The 20,319-nt window shown below is 44.0% G+C and overlaps 1 protein-coding gene across 3 annotated transcripts in view; it reads right to left on the bottom strand.

Moving 5' to 3' along the window:
- Positions 1 to 20,319, bottom strand: part of LOC140650981 (proprotein convertase subtilisin/kexin type 5-like) — a 262,110-nt gene that overhangs the window by 66,108 nt on the left and 175,683 nt on the right. For all 3 annotated transcript variants that reach the window (XM_072859926.1, XM_072859927.1, XM_072859928.1), the window contains one exon: positions 18,355 to 18,567. In XM_072859926.1, the coding sequence (XP_072716027.1) occupies positions 18,355 to 18,567 (213 nt within the window). The remainder of the gene's footprint in view (positions 1 to 18,354; positions 18,568 to 20,319) is intronic.

Here is a 20,319-nt window from a genome sequence, read left to right as displayed (position 1 = left end):
CAGAAAATGCACAAATTTATTAAACAAAAAACCTAGACACACCATAATAGTTTTGTATAAGCAACTTGCTCTGAAGATTTAAGGAGCTGTCATTTCTGTACAGTCATTATTAAGGTTGTTCCATCAATATTCCCATATTTTCATCTATTGGGAGGTTAATAACTTAGGTCAAAACCAGAATTTTCCTTAGCAGAGAACATGCTTACTCTTCCTGTCCTAAGTCTCTTATTCCTGCTATTTTTATTGTGTAAGGGTAACAGTGTAAGGGTAAAAAATCTACTGTGTAAGGGTAACAGTGATGTTCCCTTGCCACTCTCTATATTTGTTAGCTGTTAGCAGCAAAAAGCTAATTTCTCAGAAGTGTGAAGTTCTGATATGAGCCCAGCAAAGGGCTGTGATACTACAATATTAATTACCAATTTACATGGTTTTTTATGTGAGTGGGTAAATGAATCTGAATGTATAAAACAAATATGCCTTTTTTTCTGTATTTTTTTACCAAAGGCAAAACAAATAATGAATAAAAGCTCTGATGGAGCCACTGAAATATGACATAAAATCAGAAATAGGCAAACAAAATCAGCAAATAATATATTTAGCCAAGTATATAGTTCTATGTATTAAAAATAAAAAGGATTATTTACTGCTGTCTTATGATGTTTTAGCCCAGGGTAAAATTTTAATTCATCCTGTTTTCTGGAGGGCATTGATGAAAAAGGAATAAATTAGTTCAAAAGCCACCAAAAAGCAAAACTTTGGCAGTTAAGCTTTTTTTTATATAGCCTTTCATGTTAACTGTACAGTAACATTCTTAAGGCAGGGAACCCAATTCTTTTTCACATTCATTAAAGTAAATCACAAGTAAAAACAGTGCAGTTTAATTCCAGTACACTGGAATTAAACCTGTTCAGCAGCAATATCAAGTCCAATACTCTCTTGGAACAGTATATTGCTACCTAGGTACACCTAATCAAAAGGACTATTCCATGTGCTTTTGAAACAGAAGAATATGTGGCTGCTTAGACTCAAAGGCTTCCTTGCCACATAAGCAAAAAGATCCTTCTTTGACCTAATTCAAGCCAACTGAGAGGCTGTAGAGGGAATAGAATGTCACAGAATAGGGAGGATGTGCTCCAAACAATTTTGGCAATCTTTTTATGCTTATACATTGGTTGATCTCTTTTTGTGTGCAGCCCAAAGAATAGAGTAGCACACGCACTTGGGAGAAACTACATAACTATCTGTATTTTCCCTTTCCCCATTCTTAATCTGTGACATTAGACAGTTTAATCACTTCACTCATGACATACAGAAAAGAGGACAAATGAAGGCCCAAATTTAAATCTCATATATGGAACGTGGCTAGCAAAACTGGTAACAGGAACTACTGTATTATACAACTTAATAAGGGAAGGAGATGAACAAAATAGGACACGCATTTTTGCACTATGAAAACTCTTGTAATCACCTTGTAAAAATGGTCAATTTAGCTATTTTTTCAAACTTGCACTTATTGGTAATAGTTCAATATAAAAATTAAACTGGCTCTCCCCAGTCTGCAACAAAGAGTCTCCATAAAGAGAACAGATCCTAGGATTTAGATTCTGTACCATCCTCATAACCTTGGCTTTTAATGATGATGAAATAATACTGTAGTCCTGCATAAATAAACTAATCTTTGCATCTTCCAAAGGCAATCACTAATAATACAAAACAGAATAAAACACATTCCTAGTACCATCTGCTTCTTGATTCGGTCACTATCCCCCTCTTAGATATTAATATTACCAGCAGATGACAGCAATAAGTAACTTACACCGAGTCATTTCTTGCCGAAATCCACTTTGTTTCCACAAATTAGAAAAAATTTAGTTCTTTGGGGAGAAGAAAGAAGAGACTGCAGGTCTGTGGCAGCCTCTCAGGCATTTTCTATGCAAGGTTAGACAGGGCTAACACACGCTTTAGGTAATTTATTGAGGAGCAGTTGATCTCCAAAGGAGTTCCTACAAATACATTTCATTTTTCACTTCAGTATCAGCATACACATAATGCAAGCAATATATCCAACAAGAGGGGAGATAAAAATTCTTTCTGGGAAAAGTCTTGATTTCTAACCCCTATTTTAGTGCCCATTGTTTACCACCAAATTACCTGCTTTAGTATCACTTATCTGCTGAGAAAATGCATCTTTGAACCTTCTCTATGTGAACACAAGCACACTTAACATATACATTATAATGCACAACCATGGCTGACTGTTTCTCCCTTGCTTCAGTAACTGCCATAGTTATAAACAGCAGTCATACCTTTTGGGAATTAATGAAACATGTTTGAAGTGCTCAACATTGGGCATGTTATGCTTATATACCAGTGTGACTCTAATCCTGAAGACTGTCCATCAGGTGATGGGCACAGGGAGTACATCTTGGAAAGTAGAGGGAGGGGACAGAGAAATCATGGGACATACGGCCTTCATGATTCCTTTGTCTATACCAAACTGCCTCTCAAAAGAAGCACCTTAGAGTTCCTAAGCCCCCAGGGTTAGTGGGGGAGAATAATAAATGGAGAGCAGCAAAACCATCTCTGAAAATAATCATAAGATAAATTCTGAATATGGAAGCTACAGAGGAAATAAATAATGTCTCTGACAGTTTGTATTGGGTCTGACTGGGATGAAGTTAACTTTCCCCATAGCAGCCCTCATATTGCTGTGCTTCGTATTTGTAGCTAGAAAAGTGTTGATAACACACCAGTGTTTTGGCTACTGCTGAGCAGTGCTCACACAGCATCAAGGCTGCCTCTCCAACTCACCCACCCCACCCAAAGACCCATAGGCTGGGGGTGGGCAAGAGGTTGGGAGGGGACATAGCCAAGACAGCTGACCCAAAGTGACCAAAGAGATATTCCATACCATATGATGTCGTGCTCAGCAATAAAAGCTAAGAGAAAGGAGGAGGAGCGGGGGGCATTCTTTATTAAGGCATCTGTCTTCCTAAGCAACCACTACACGTACTGAGGCCCTACTTCCCAGGAAGTGGCTGGACATGGCCTGCTGATGGGAAGTAGAGAATAAATATTTTTTTTGTTTCCTTTGCTTCCACATGTGGCCTTTGCTTTTCTTTATTAAACTGCCTTTATCTCGACCCACAAGTTTTTCATCTTATTTTCTCCCCCTGTCCCGCTGAGGAGGGGGAGCGAGAGAGCAGCTTGGTGGGCACCTGGCAGCCAGCCAAGGTTAGCCCACCACAGTCCTTTGTGGCGCCCAACGTGGGGCATGAGACAACAGCCGTTTTGAATCGAGTGTGCTATAGCTATAGTAGTTATTAAGTGGCAAGCTTCTGTGCGGGTCACGGAGTTTGCTGGCTGCATTGCTTATCTCTTTAGTTTGCTGAGCTTGGGAACATGTTAATACAAACAATGGCTATGCGCTTGGCCCTGGCATTGATGCCCTTACTGTCCTGGGGGAGCTGTCTTGTGGAGAGGATGAGGGAATATATCTCCCTCTTCGTATCTGGGATTGATGTGGGTGGTTTAATTGCGCAGGCTCCCAAGGTCCTTGTTCACCCTTATGTGAGCTGTTTAATACTACTAATTAACACTGTCGGCTTGTTGTCAGGTTTGTGGAATGTGGTTTCATCCTGGCGTAAGAGGAGACAACTTTTGGGTGAGACAATACTGCAACATGCCCTGAGGTGGCTGGTCCCTGTGTGGCAGGGTGTGTGGAAGGATTTGTGCAGGTACCTAGGATGGTTATCACCTCCCATAGCCTGGGATTTTACACCTGAACAGGCAAGTAATCCTGGTAAACTGACACGCCACCGGATAGAAGGGTGCCTTGCCTACCCCAATGAAAACCAGCAGCTTCTAGCACTGTACTGAGGCTTGGCCTGTGCCTATCGAGCCACGGTTCAGTACTATCAGAGGACTGTGGTTAAGGCAGGGACCCAAAACATCTCTGAGAATGCCATGAATGAGACCGGGATACAAACTACATCTAAGAACACGATAATTGAGACAGGGACCCAAACCGCATCTGAGGACACCATGGTTGAGATAGGGACCGAAACCCCAACTACAGTAATTGCCCCAGTAGTGAAAAAGAAACAGTGGACAAGGAGGTCAATGGGTCCATATCATTGATTAGTCAGGGAGGAGGAGGAGGAGGAAGGGTCTGATCAGGAAGCTGGTACTTCGGCAAAGAAATGGGAGGAAGGAGTGAGAGAAATCAGACAAGAGGTGGAAACTACCCAGTCCCTGACCTCAAAAGAACTTCGAGACATGCGGAAAGATTACAGCTTCCAGCCAGGTGCTGCCTGGCTGCTCCAGTGCTGGGATAGCAGGGCCAATAGTCAGCAACTGGACAGTAAATAAGCCCAAAAGCTGAGATCCCTTGCTAGAAACTGGGGAATTGACAGAGGAATTGGAAAAGAGGCAGCAATTTGCAGTCTCTGCAAACGGCTCCCATCAAGTGCGAGGGCAAGATATCCATTCAAGGAAGATCTTGTGAATTACCAGGGAAAGCGGACTGCTGCTGAGGAAGGCATTCAGTACCTGAGGAATTAGCAGTGCTGGAAGTCATCTACGGTGATGGCCGTAGATGGTCATCGATGGCATCGATGGCAACGATGAGGTCTCCAAAGATCTGTGTATATGGGCCATGTGGAGGAAGGTGGTCCACAACACCCCAGCATCATATTCTAACAAACAGGTTGGCAACAATGTATTGCCTGGATACAGATACACCAACTGTGGCGAGAGCATCTTCCTGGCTCCAAATCTTTGAAGAAAATCTCTGTCCCTCCTCATCCCCATGGGCCAGTGCCTCGGCTGTCAGGGGCACCCCACAGAGTCAGTCCCCTCCTGCTCCAGTCAGAGGGAAAGGGAGCCCCAGGTGCATACCGCATGTCACTCTCTGGTTCTTCCTGCGTGGCCAGGGGGAGGACATGAGGAAGTGGGATGGTAAGCTGGAAGCCCGTGTATGCAAACTGAGGGGGAAGAGACCTGCTAAGAAGGGGCCACCCAAGAAGGCTGTCAGCTTAGTTGCTGTAGAGACACAAGAAGGCAATCAGCGATCTCCCAGACACAGAAGAAGGACTGAGATCACCTCCCTTGATCCTGGTAAGGGGACTTCTGGTCTGGCACTGCAAGGGTCAGAGAGTGAATACTCTGACCAGGAAGAGGAATAGAGGGTCCCTGCCTTCGGCCAGGAGGAGGAAAGGGACAACCGGGTTTACTGGACTGTGTGGATTCAATGGCCTGGCATATCAGACCCACAGGAGCATAAGGCTCTGGTGGGCACCGGTGCACAGTGTAACCTAATGCCATGAGAGTACAAGGGGACAGGACCCATCTGGATTTCTGGAGTGACAGGAGGATCCCAACAATTGAGTATTGGAGGCTGAGGTGAGTTTAACAGTGGGCAAGTGGCAAAAACACCCTATTGTGACTGGCCCGGAGGTCCCTTGGCATAGGCTACTTCAGGAGAGGGTACTTCAAGGACCCAAAAGGGTACCAGTGGAACTTTGGTGTAGCTTCTGTGGATATAGAGAAGATTAAACAGCTGTCTACCTTGCCTGGCCTCTTGGAGGATCCCTCTTTTGTGGAGTTGCTGCGTGTCGAAGAACAGCAGGTGCCGATTGCTACCGTGATGGCGCACCAATGATATTATTGCACCAACCGAGACTCCCTGGCTCCCATCCATGAGCTGGTTCATCAATTGGAAAGCCAAGGAGTGATCAGCAAGACTTGCTCACCTTTTAATAGTCCCATATGACCAGTGCCAAGTCTAACGGAGAGTGGAGGTTTACAGTAGACTATCATGGCCTGAATGAAGTCACGCCACCAAGTGCTGCTGTACCAGACATGCTAGAACTGCAATATGAACTGGAGTCAAAGGCAGCCAAGTGGTATTCTACAATTGCCATTGCCAATGCATTTTTTCAATTCCTTTGGCAGCAGAATGCAGGCCACAGTTTGCTTTCACGTGGAGGAGTGCCCAATGCACCTGGAATCGACTGCCCCAGGGATGGAAGCACAGTCCTACCATTTGCCATGGACTAATCCAGACTGCATTGGAATGGGGTGATGCCCCTGAACATCTACAATACATTGATGACATCATTGTGTGGGGAAACAAAGCAGAAGAACTGTTTGAGAAGGGAAGAAGAATAATCCAGATTCTTCTGAAAGCTGGTTTCACCATAAAAAGAAGCAAGGTCAAGGGACCTGCACAGGAGATCCAGTTCTTGGGAGTAAAATAGCAGGATGGATGTTGTCATGTCCCTATGGATGTGATCAATAAGATGGCAACTATGTCTCCACCAGCTAACAAGAAAGAAGCACAAACATTCCTAGGCCTTGTGGGATTCTGAAGAATGCATATTCCAGATTATAGTCAGCTTGTGAGCCCTCTCTATTGAGTAACCCAAAAGAAGAACTATTTTGAGTGGGGCCATGAGCAACAGCAAACCTTTGAGAAGATAAAACAGGAGATGGCTCATGCGGTAGCTCTTGGACGTGTCTGGACAGGACCAGCTGTGAAAAATAAGTGCTCTACACTGCAGCCAGGGAGCATGGTCTCACCTGGAGCTTCTAGCAGAAAACACCTGGAGAAACCTGAGGCTGACCTCTAGGGTTTTGGAGCCGGGGGTATTGAGAATCAGAAGCCCACTACACCCTGACTGAAAAAGAGATACTACCAGCATATGAGGGGGTTTGAGACACTTCAGAAGTTGTTGGTACAGAAGCATGTCTCCTCTTGGCACTGATTGCCTGTGATGCACTGGATGTTCAAAGGAAACATCCCCTCTACACATCATGCAACCAGCGCTACATGGAGTAAGTGGGTAGCGCTGATCATGCAATGGGCTCGAATGGGGAAACCCCAACCGCCCAGGAATCCTGGAAGAGATCATGGACTGGCCAGAAGGCAGAGATTTCAGAGCATTGCCTGAGGAGGTGGCTCGTGCCCAAGAGGCACCACCATATAATGAGTTATCAGAAGATGAGAGGCATTATTCTCTGTTTACTGATGGATCCTGTCATTTTGTAGGAAACCATCGGAAGTGGAAAGCTGCTGTGTGGAGTCCCACATGACAAGTCGTTGAAGCCACTGAAGGAGAAGGTGAGTCAAGTCAGTTCGCAGAAGTGAAAGCCATCCAACTAGCCCTAGAGATTGCTGAACGAGAAAAGTGGCCAGTACTCTATCTCAATACTGACTCCTGGATGGTGGCAAATGCCCTGTGGGGTGGCTACAGCAGTGGAAGAAGACCAATTGGCAGCGCAGGGGTAAACCCATCTGGGCTGCTGCATGTTGGCAAGACATCGCTGCCCGGGTAGAAAACATGGCTCTAAAGGTACATCATGTAGATGCTCACATGCCCAAAAGCTGCGCCGCTGAAGAACATCGAAACAATTAAAACAGGTAGACAAGGCTGTCAGAATTGAAGTGGCTCTGGTGGACCTGAACTGGGAGCGTAAGGGTGAGCTATTTGTAGCTCGATGGGCCCACGAAACATCGGGACATGTAGGAAGAGATGCAACATACAGATGGGCTTGTGATCGAGGGGTGGACCTGACCATGGAGGCCATCACGCAGGTCACTCATGAATGTGAAACATGTGCCACAATCAAGCGAGCCATGCAAGTAAAGTCTCCCTGGAATAGAGGGCGGTGGCTGGGTTTTCGATACGGTGAGGCCTGGCAAATTGACTATATTGGACCACTGCCATGAACACGCCTAGGCAAGCGCTACATACTCACCATGGCGGAAGCAACTACCGGGTGGCTAGAAACATACCCTGTAAACCATGCCACTGCCCGAAACACCATCTTAGGCCTTGAAAGGCAAATTTTGTGGCAACATGGTACCCCAGAAAGAATTGAATCAGACAACGGGACTCATTTCCAAAATAACCTCATAAGCACCTGGGCCAAGAAACATGGCATTGACTGTGTGTATCACATCCCCTATCACCCACAAGCCTCCGGAATGTTTGAGAGATATAATGGACTGTTAAAGACTATGTTGAGAGCATTGGGCACTGGGGCATGGAAGCACTGGGATATAAATTTAACACAATCCACTTGGCTGGTTAACACCAGAGGATCTGCTAACCGTCCTGGTCCTGCCCAAACAAAGCCCCTACATACCGTGGGAGGAGATAAGGTCCCCGTAGTGCACATAGGGAAGTGGCTGGGGAAGGCAGTGTGGATTGCTCCTCCCTTGGGAAAAGGCAAACCGATTCATGGGATTGTTTTCACTCAAGGACCCGGGTGTACTTGGTGGGTAATGCAGAAGGATGGGGAGATCCAGTGTGTGCCTCAAGGAGATTTAACCTTGGGGGAAAAATAATCCGTGATGTGAGTTGTATGTTGTAGGAAGTAATGTAGCAGGAACTACCTGAACCGATGAAGAGTGAGCTTTGCAAGGAACCGGGCGAGTGCAACGATGACCCAAACCAAGCCGATGTTGGCGCTCAACAATCGAACACGCTGCTTCTCCTGTCCTGAGCACCCACCTTGACAGATGGGGCCCAAGTCATAGCCTGTTCTTATGAACAGTTGGGGGAGTGGAGGAAGCCCGTGGAATGGGAAAATAATATCTATCTGTCTGTTAAGGGACAGGGGATAGTAGTTAATGAGAATGTATAAATCTGTATGTTGGGTATAAAGATGGTTTAAGTATGTAGTATAAGTTGTAAGTCTTGTTAAGAAGGGATTTCAGTAATGAGAATTAAATACAATGGGACGGTTAGAAGATATATAAATGTATTAAATTATGTAGGACCTGAGCATGATGCAAATGGTATGGAATAAGGGGTGGAGATTGCATTGGGTCTGGCTGGGATGGAGTTAACTTTCCCCATAGCAGCCCTCATAGTGTTGTGCTTCATATTTGTAGCTAGAATGGTGTTGATAACACACCAGTGTTTTGGCTACTGCTGAGCAGTGCTCCCACAGCATCAAGGCTGTCTCTCCAACATCACCCCTCACTCCCCAAAGGCCAGTAGGCTGGGGTTGGGCAAGAAGTTGGGAGGGGACACAGCCGGGAGAGCTGACCCAAAGTGACCAAAGAGATATTCCATACCATATGAGGTCGTGCTCAGCAATAAAAGCTAAGAGAAAGGAGGAGGGGGCATTCGTTATTATGGCATTTGTCTTCCGGAGCAAGAGCTACATGTACTGAAGCCCTGCTTCCCAGGAAGTGGCTGGACATCTGCCTGTTGATGTGAAGTAGTGAATGAATTCCTATTTTTTGCTTTGCTTGCATGTGCAGCTTTTGCTTTTCTTATTAAACTGTCATTATCTTGACCCACAAGGGTTTTTTTTAATCTCATATTCTCCTCTGTCCTGTTGAGGAGTGGGAGTGAGCGAACAGCTGGGTGGTGGTCTGACAGCCGGCCAAGGTCAACCCACCACACATGCCTGTACCTCAGCAGTCCTTGAGGGGAGATTTTTTTTCTTTGAGATCTTTTTAAGTGATTCCAATTCTCCCTTCCACCCCTCCCCAGTTGTACCATACAGCTTCTTGTGGGGCCAAGCAGCAAACTGGGCCCTGAATTAAAAATAACCAAAAGGAATCACTTATGACATGAGATGTAATGGCCAAATTTTACATCTCAGCAATTGAAGGGCTTTAGCAAACTGGCTGTGGTGAGATAAGAGGTTGCTACTCCTGTCATGAGGTGGCAGAAGTAGGCAGTTGCCCTGATGCTGCAGTTATAAGTCTACTTTATGCTACTTTAGACTGCTCCAACAAAGCAGTTTGTGATTGCAGCGTGTGAGCTGGGATGGTGCCGGGTTAAATTGCTAAGTACCGAGGCATGTAAGCAATGTAAAAATCAACTGCTTTATTGAACTACTGCTTTATAAGTGTGTCAACACTTCCATGTTCTGCAGAGTGATGTTACAGGTTAAAACAACTGGAGGATGCTCTTGGCTAGCTCAAAGCTGTGGAGGAAGGAGCTGGAGGAAACAGTTAAAAGGAAAAGAGATAGGTAAGTTTTAACTGGAACGTTTTGAAGTTCAGATACCAAACAGCATTGCAGTGCTCTCCTAGGACCAGGCCTTTGCTGTCTCTTTTGCCTGCATATTAGTTACTGCTCAATACAAAATGCATCTTGTGGGGGGCCAAATCAAACCCCTGCTGGAATGGGGGGAATGCTGTAGGCAGTTCCTTGTAGGAGCAGAACAAATGTGTCAACTGAGTTAAGCACTCATTGAGGCCAATAGCTATTCTTTGCATTTTTTTTTTTGCTTCCACAAAAATATTTTAGATTACAGCAGCGAATGATAACTGCATTTTAAATCGTGACAGATTATGATGGGATTTCCGTCTTTACACAGGCCCTCTAGCTGAAGATTGTAATTCCCACATGAGGAATACCTCAAATAATACTACCAGACCATTAACATGTTGTCTTCTTAAACTGAAAGCATTTGTTTTGTTCTGCCAAGTTATACCCAGTGCTTTCACAAACCCCACCCTGTACAATCTGGCTACCTGAGAGGGACGGAAAGCCAAGAGATTCTTCATTTATTGCACGCTCTATTGGCCTTTGGACGGTTGTAGATATTAATCTTGTTCCATAGCATCAATTCAGCTACTATGATCTATTTCAGGACCAGAACCATGAGTGTAGGTGATCAGCCTTTTAAAGTACTGGAAAAATTAAGGTGAAAAATGATTTACATTGTTCTTGCTGACTTTTTATTACAGAAACAGATGTTGGAGTTTTACTGGCTGAAAAAATCGGCCAGTAAAAAGATAAAGATAGTAGGTCATCAGTCCTACTTTCCCCATCAAGTGCCACGATTGTAAAACAAAATGTACGTTCCAGAAATGACAACTTTTATTGCATATGCCAAAACCAGCAGCTAGAGAATAAGTGTGGAATAGGTGGCATGGAAGCAAAGTAGTTAAGGTCTCATAGGCCTTTGTAGGCCTCATTAGTTAAGAAACAGTTGCAGCTAATGGTTTTGCACAATTTAATTAACAAAGGAGTGAATTATTTGTGAAAGGATGTACTGCCTAAGGCTCCCTTATATCTGACTGTCTAGAGCCTCCTTATCTGAAGAATTCCAGTCGCTGTTGTTGTTTACCATATCCTCCTTACCTGACACAGTTCGATGAAGAAGGAGTAGAATCATAGAATCATAGAAACGTTTAGGTTGGAAAAGACCCTTAAGATCATCAAGTCTAACCGTAAACCTAACACTACCAAGACCACCACTAAACCATGTCCCTAAGCGCCACATCTACATGTCTTTTAAATACCTCCAGGGATGGTGACTCAACCACTTCCCTGGGCAGCCTGTTCCAATGCTTGACATCCCTTTCGGTGAAGAAATTTTTCCTAATATCCAATCTAAACCTCCCCTGGCCCAAGTTGAGGCCATTTCCTCTTGTCCTATCACTTGTTACTTGGGAAAAGAGACCGATACTCCACCTCGCTACAACCTCCTTTCAGGTAGTTGTAGACAGCGATAGGGTCTCTCCTGAGCCTCCTGTTCTCCAGAGCAAACAACCCCAGTTCCCTCAGCCGCTCCTCATAAAACTTGTGCTCTAGACCCTTCACCAGCTTCGTTGCCCTTCTCTGGACACTCTCCAGCACCTCAATGTCTCTCTTGTAGTGAGGGGCCCAAAACTGAACACAGTATTCGAGGTGCGGCCTCACCAGTGCCGAGTACAGGGGCACGATCACTTCCCTAGTCCTGCTGGCCACGCTATTTCTGATACAAGCCAGGATGCTGTTGGCTTTCTTGGCCACCTGGGCACACTGCCAGCTCATATTCAGCCGGCTGTCGACCAACACCCCCAGGTCCTTTCTGGGCAGCTTTCCAGCCGCTCTTCCCCAAGCCTGTAGCGTTGCATGGGGTTATTGTGACCCAAGTGCAGGACCCGGCACTTGGCCTTGTTGAGTCTCATACAATTGGCCTCGGCCCATCGATCCAGCCTGTCCAGATCGCTCTGTAGAGCCTTCCTCCCCTCAAGCAGATCAACACTCCTGCCCAACTTGGTGTTTTCCCCTGCATCCAATAACGGACAGAGATTCTCCGTAGCTCTCCTTTTGTATTTATAGAAACATTTTTTATTGTCTTTTACGGCAGTAGCCACATTAAGTTCTAGTTGGGCTTTGGCCCTTCTAATTTTCTCCCTGCATAACCTCACAACATCCTTGTAGTCCTCTTGAGTTACCTGCCCCTTCTTCCAAAGGTCATAAACTCTCCTTTTTTTCCTGAGTTCCAGCCAAAGCTCTCTGTTCAGCCAGGCTGTAGTCTAACAGGAGCTGGTGGAAGGCCAGGGCTTACGTAAAGCTGATAAGGAGGAGTCAGGCTGGAAAGCGGAACGTCTGAACAAGAATTACTGTCCTTGGGAGTAAAGCACATCCTGGAGAAATATGTAAGCTAATTAAGATGTTTTGGGAACCATCTGAAACAACTAGTAGAAGTGTGATAAGAAGCACCCTCACGCGAACTCTCCTCATTATAATACTAAAAGTCACACCCCTCGAGCTGGAGACCCCGGCCCAAGCAGAGACCCCTCACCTTTGAGCATGCGCAGAATATTAAAGTAGCACTGTAGCTTTAAGTTGAAATAAGAGAAATGTAGACCAATAGAAAACTGCTTTGTGTAATTGCTTATGCATATGCATAACTGGACTGTATAAATACTGTACCTGCATGACCAAACTTTGTGCTAGCTTTGTGGAGCTACCACCTAGCACCCATCTCTGCGCAGACATGAAATGAAATACCTCTGCCCTGTGTGTATATTGGCGTCTCGCACACCGGGTAAACGACCTCACACTTGTGGGATAACAAGGCCGGTCTTCTTCCCCGCCGGCTCGTCTTTCGGCACATGGGGACGGCCTGCTCCTGCGCCTTTAAGATTTCCTTCTTGAATAATGTCCAGCCTTCTGTGACAGGTACCCTTCACACCACCCCTCTGGTAAAAATCGGGGCTTTTGGCATGGCGATCACCGGCTTTTCGCGCCTCATTTTCGCGCCTTTTGTGCTCTGCCGTGCCCCCTGGCACGTACACACCTCGGCAGGGGAGCAGGAGAGGCGGGACCCCTTGGTCACCAGACAGGGTCCACAGCCAGTGAGGCGCCTTGGCTTGGAGAAGCTTCTAGATCATGACCAGTTATGACCACAGCTCAGATCTGACCCAGGGTATAAATGGGGTGCCGCCGGAGACCCCTTTGAGTGTGGTCTTCTCGGAGCAGCGGGCCTGTGTTCGGGACCTCTCCCCTTGGGTTGGGACGCCGCCTGAGGAAACTTCCCGGGATTGAGTGCCCTCACCTCCTTTGGTGAGTGATTTCTTCTGGATATATCCTCGAGTGAGCCCTCACCCCACCCCACCCCACCCCCACCGGGTGAGCGATTATATCTTCTGGGTACCCACGAGGGAGAGAGAGTTTCCCTTTGTGAGTGAGCACGTGCGTGCACTTTGGATCATCATTTTTGTGTGTGTATTGTCGTGTAGTAACAATACCCTGACTGACACCTCGAACCTGTCATATGTTAAATGTTATCGGAGTGTTGATTGGTTTCGTTTTACCCCTGTTTCTCATTGGTTTCTGTTGTGTGGTTTTGGCTGTTTTGTGAAATAAATGTGAGCTTGTCCCTCGTTTGAGTTAGTTTTAGTGTACCTCCGTGACACCTTCCTGGACTCCTTTGCCCTTCAGGACTGCCTCCCAGGGGACTCTGTCAACCAGGCCCCTAAACAGGCGAAAGTCTGCCCTCCGGAAGTCCAAGGTAGCAGTTCTGCTGACCCCCTCCTTACTTCTCCAAGAATTGAAAAATCTATCATTTTGTGATCGCTATGCTTAAGACGGCCTCCAACCATCACATCACCCACAAGTCCTTCTCTGTTTGCAAACAACAGATCCAGCGGGGCGCCTTCCCTAGTTGGCTCGCTCACCAACTGTGTCAGGAAGTTATCTTCCACACACTCCAGGAACCTCCTGGACTGTTTCTTCTCCGCTGTATTGTATTTGCAGCAGACACCCGGTAAGTTGAAGTCCCCCATGAGAACAAGGGCTAGCAATTGTGAGACTTCTCCCAGCTGGTTATGGAATATTTCGTCTGCCTCTTCATCCTGGTTGGGTGATCTATAACAGACTCCCACCATGATATCTGCCTTGTTGGCCTTCCCCCTGATTCTTACCCATAAACACTCAACCCTTTCATCACCATCATTAAGCTCTAGACAATCAAAACACTCCCTAACATACAAGGCTACCCCGCTGCCTCTCCTTCCTTGCCCATCCCTCCTGAAGAGTTTATAGCCATCCATTGCAGCACTCCACTTGTGTGAGTCATCCCACCATGTTTCTGTGATTGCAACTATATCATAGGTTTCCTGTTGCACAATGGCTTCCAGCTCCTCCTGTTTGTTGCCCATGCTGCGTGCATTGGTGTAGATGCACTTCAGTTGGGCTATTGATCCTGCCACCTTTTTTGGGGGAGAAGCCCGAATTCCTACGTGACCATTCTCAGGCGCTTCCGTGATTTCTAACGCATCCATAACCCTTCCGTCTTTGCTGCTGCATGGATCTCCATCCCCTACCTCCACTGAGATGGCAGACCGAAGGACCTCACTAGCACACCGTCCCTCAAACATTGGCGTGCCGCCCACAGGCTTATCTCTAGCGAGCCTGGTTTTATCCCTTTCCCCCTTCAAATCTAGTTTAAATCTCTTTCAATGAGCCCTGCTAACTCCTGTGCAAAGATCCTTTTCCCCCTTTGAGACAGGTGTACCCCATCTGTCGCCAGCAGGCCTGGGGTCGTGTTGACCGACCCATGATCAAAAAACCCAAAGTTCTGCCGGTGACACCAGGAAAGTAGTATAACCCAAAGGTATATAAACTCTGTTACTGCCTCATTTGGGCAGAGTCCTTATTAGCAGTCTGTCCCTCTGCTGCTCTGTGTTCTCTCCTACAGTTATAGTAATAAACTGCTTCTGTTCTGACTTGATCAAAATTGCATTCTGGTTATTCCGCAACAATGGGGGAGTGGAAAAAAGTCTGATAGCTTTGCATGATGTTGCTTAGAACACTACTATGAACTTTATAAATCCACTGTCTCTTCATCCCAAACATAGAGAGTGTTTTGCCTTTGGGAGGGAAGATGGGAAAGGGATGTCATTGCAATGTCATTGTCACTGTCATTGCAATGTCATTGTCACTCTCAATTATCTATACTGTGTTCCCTAGTCCAAGAAAGATGTAGACTTACTGGAGAAAGTCCAGTGCAGGGCCACTAAGATGATTAAGGGACTGGAGCATCTTTCATACAGGGAGAGGCTGAGAGAACTGGTACTCTTCAGTCTGGAGAAGAGAAGGCTCAGGGGATCTTATCAATGTGTATAAATACCTGACGGGAGGGAATGAAGATGAGGGAGCCAGACTCTTCTCGTAGTGCCCACTGACAGGACAAGAGGCAATGGGCACAAATTAAAAACCACGAAATTCCATCTGAACACAAGAAAACAATTTTTACTGTGAGGCTGGTCAAACACTGGAACAGGTTGCCCAGAGAGGTTGTAGAGTCTCCATCTGTGGAGATATTCAAAAGCCGTCTGGACATGGTCCTGAGCAACCTGCTCTAGCTGACTCTGCTTGAGCAGGGGAGGGGGGTGGGTGGACTAGATGATCTCATGAGGTCCCTTACAACCTAAACAATTCTGTGTTTATTTCAGGAAAAGCTTTAGCATTTTTACTCAACAGTTTAAGAAGCTCCTATATAATATTTTGTGTTATGCATTTGTTTCTGTGTTAATTCCTGCTTCATTAGGATCTGGGTGTCAATCACAAACATAATGTTAAAGTTGTCTGTAAAGGATATTTCAATGTACCACATTAGCATCTATTTGATGCAATTTGGACTGGTGCTCTCTCTCTCTCTCTTTCTCTGAAAGAACTTTGAGCTCATGTCCAGCAGATCCTGTAAGGATCCACAAAACCATGTCCCTAAGTTTAGTTCTTGGCCTTAATATTATTTAAAGATTTTATCAAAAGCCTGGAAGAAAACACCAGCAACTTGTGATAAATTTTGTACTTGTAGAAACGTTGGCAAAAGAGAAAGTGATGATGAGTGTAGGTCTGTATTGAGTACCAAATCAGTACTGCCAATCGTAAATGGCCCACTAAAGAGACCATACCTACTCTTTTATCTATCGTCAGAGCAACAACTCTGAAAAAGACTAGAAAGAGCTCTGAATGTGATTTGGCAGTCACACAATGATGAACACATAACATGACAGTGAGGCTAACATCTCATTCAGCTTTAATGTATAAAGAGAGGAGAACTGAGCTGGCACTCACAGATACACATTACCCTGTGTATCTGACACTGATGTCATCACTACTGCAATGGTGTGTCCAGTTCAGGTGCCCAAAGCCCATAAAATGGGAGAGGGTTAAGAAGAAAATATGCCTTATATAGAATTGACTGCAACTCTTTGCACACGGCCCCGAATTTTTAGCCACAAGCTCTCAACCTGTTCATTGCTGTTTTTCAAAGACAGCTGTGTGCAGTCAATCCATTTTTTTACATAGAGGGCAACCCGCCCACCTCTCCTTCCTTGCCTGTCCCTTCTTAACAGTTTATAGCCATTGATTGCAGTGCTCCAGTTGTGTGATTCATCCCAGCAAGTTTCAGTGATAGTGATTAGATCATAGCTTTCTTAGCTGCACAGTGGCTTCCAACTCCTCTTGTTTGTTACCCATACTGTGTGCATTGGTATAGAGGCACTTCAGTTGGGCTATTGACTGTGTCACCTTTTTAGAGTAACATCTCCTAATTCCTTTGAAGCTTTTCACAGGTGTTTCCCTGATGGTTCCTAATACATCAGCAGCCTGTGGCTCTTCTCTGTTGCTTAAAACTCCATCTCCTCCCCCCACTGAGTCTAGTTTAAAGCTCTCCTTATAAGTCTGGCCAGTTTGTTGGCAAAAACCCTCTTGCCCCACTTGGTCAGGTGAATCTCATCAGCTCCCAGCAGACCTAGCTTCTCAAAGGTAGATCCATGGTCATAGAAGCCAAGAAATTTAATCACAGAAGTGAGGACCGCTAGGAAATGGAGTAATTTATTTTCTTTGTTATTATTTACTAGGGAGAACAAGAAACATGCCAGGAGAGATAAAGAGATAAGGTTTCTGTGGAGAAAAATTACTGGAAAAAAGAGGTACTTCAGAACAAGTTTAAAACAAAAATTAGATCATATGAAAATAAGGAAGGTTCCAAGAAGGGATGACCAGCATCCCAGAATCCTGAAAGCAAAGCAGACTATTAAAAAAAATAGCTGCAAGTATTTTTAACTTGTCTCTCACAGAAAAGGAGGTATCTACTATGGACCAGAAAGAAACTAATATCAAACCCGTGCTTAAGAAGACAACATTTGGAGAAAAAAAAACAAACAAAAAAACCAAACCAAAAACAAAAACCCCAAACCTAAGTTTTCTGATCAGGAATAAATGAAGATCTTCAAGTTATAGACCAGAATAAATAAACTTGGAAGAAGACCATGATCAACAAACCTGGTTAATCCTAATACAAGAGTGTAAAAGGCTAAAAGGAATTGTATATTGACTATTGAAAAGCATATTAAATCCACTCAATTTGCAAAAGCAGATATACCATAGCATACAAATACTAATGGTATCAATAGATTATCAAACAGAATTAATAACAATTCCTGACTTTCCAGCCAAAATGAGAACATAATGGAAAACAGATGCAGATTGTTTAGGAATGAGATGAGAAACAATACAGGAAAGATGAGGTTAACCTTGCTTACAAAATATCAGCTACCAGGAACAGGCAGCAATATGAATAATACTGGATCCAAATAAACCTGAGAAAATAGAGAGGTAGGCAGGAAAACTACTTCTAAAATCATGTATGTAAAGTATGAAAACTAACGAGACTTGGATTAAAAAAGAAAGGAAAGGAGGATATGTTCTGAAGCCTACTGACAGGCTGCAAGATTTTGGTCAAGAAACAAAGCTGTTTTGCTGGTAGTAGCAATAGGATCTTTGAAAGCATCACTTAGAACTGGCAGCAATTTGGTGAGCGGAAAAACCTAATATGAATTAGGTATATCTACATTGCATCAGACAGCAACATGCAGAGATACCCATGTTGGCTTCAAATACTAGCTTTGGGACTGTGATGGTATGGTGATACCAACTTAGTAACACACCTGGGCAAACTAAACTTGTCCAAATATGAATTTTTTTCTAAAGCAGTCCCTTCATTAGTGTAAATAAGCAATATCTCTTTCCCTCCCCCAAAAGTTACTATACAAAATACAAACCCAACTACATAGAAATAATAAAAAAAACATACTATTTTCCTGTCGTAGGATTCCCCGCTGCTGTATGTTGTAGCTAGTGTGGATGCACATTCTTCCAGATACCATGGCTTCTTCCCACTTTCAGCTGTGCTGCTTATGGAAATAGTGTAGATGCTATTGGTGTAGCCATCACAGGAGCAATGGTCTCGACTCCTTCCACCATTTCCAGATGCCCAAACAAAGACTGAACCTAAACCTCTTCGTCCCTGTTTGAAAATTATACAAAAGATTTAATTAACAGTTGTTCTTATTCCCCTAACCTAAGTAAATAAATAGCTCTTCCCTCCCAAAAGACATTTGATGAGACAGAGACAATAAAACAAAAGAGGTCACTGAGAAGGATCTGAAATTAAAACGGATCTAGTAAAGTTCAGTCTGACATAAAAAAAAATAAATAAATCAGAAAATGAGTGGGATGAACACAGCTTTAGAAACGACTTTTATGCAGCTTCTCTTTGTTGCTCAGCATCTATGCTGTCCCGCCTTACCAAGAAAGAGGTGCTGAAGACTCAGAGCAGGCATTAAAACATCATACTGGATTGAAAGAGGAAAAGAAGTAGCATACTTGCAACTAAAACCCTTTGTAATGCATGGTACCTTTTGTTTATTAGGGATCTCTCAGTTGTTTCTTCTTGGATTGCCTGGTGGTACTAGGTGTTGTTTGGGCAGCATTATATACCGTGAACCACAGTGTCATGGTTTCACAGATACGAATCACAGAATATTTGAAGTGGGATGGGACCTCTGGATGTCATGTAGTCCAACCCATCTAGTTAGTTATAAATGCTAAATGCACAACACAATATATAAGCAAAAATGGACAAAAAGAATAAGTTCCTTATAAATCTATTATCATTAAGCGCTAAAGTGTCAATTCAGCAAGATATTTTAAATATATGAATAGTTGGGCAAGTTACTTCAGCATATTCATAATTTTAGATGAGGACTTACAATATGTAACCTCACCTTGATATTTTCTTAATACGCCAAAGTTAAGTAGTGTCCAAACGAATCAAAACATATTTTTGGTGGCACTAGTACTCTTAAATAGGCATTGATATGAAAACTGAAGCTGATCAGCAACCTATATTACTGATATATGGGAACTGGGAATTGCTGATATTTGGGGATTGCAATTGGGGTTTTCTTAATTTATATTTACACATTTCATGCAAATGAATTAAATTCAGATTCATGCAACTGCATGGTCTGCATTAATTATCAACACTCACTATCTGGAAGCACTCTACCATTCAGATGGAAAGATTCACCAAAGGACTAACCTTGTCTTTGATTATGCCAAATTACATCACCTTTTCTTATATGACATTCTCTCATAGCAATGGAACATCCCCCTAAGTAACAATTAAGCTAACAGTCTCATTTATACCTCATTTGTTTGCAGCTTACCATGTAATACCTACCTGGTCTCTGTAAGTGGTAGACCCACTCCTGTAAGTGTTAAGTTAACGTCATAAGGTATAAAACATCACTTTCTGTGCATTAATTAATTGCTTGGACATGTAGGGAGTTTGTTTGTTTGGTTCTAAACAGAGTGCGTTTGTGTATCACAAATGACATAAAGACAGATGTTGGACATCTAGCTGGTCAACCTTAAACAATTAGCAATTCAAAGATAAATTTAATCCAGATACACAGAGGGGTTTTATTAGTGCATGTTGTGCTGAGCATAGCAGAACCTACATCAATATAAGACAAAAAACCTCACAGTTCACAATCCAAGCTTGAATTCTCAAACACTGATGAATTTCATTTTGTGAGTTTCATAAAAGTATAGTACCTGGAGAGACTCTTCTCTCCAGCAAAATAAATTAAATATCAAATTTTCCTGGGTAGTATTTAAATAAGGTTATGTCTCTAAAATACAACTTCTCATTTAAAAAAAAAAAAAATTCAAGCAGAGAAAAAAATCCCAGTGTGCCAAGTTAAATGTATTA

The sequence above is a fragment of the Ciconia boyciana genome, chromosome 4 (assembly GCF_034638445.1).
Source record: "Ciconia boyciana chromosome 4, ASM3463844v1, whole genome shotgun sequence".
Classification (NCBI taxonomy): domain Eukaryota; kingdom Metazoa; phylum Chordata; class Aves; order Ciconiiformes; family Ciconiidae; genus Ciconia; species Ciconia boyciana.
This window is presented reverse-complemented; position numbering and strand designations above follow the sequence as displayed.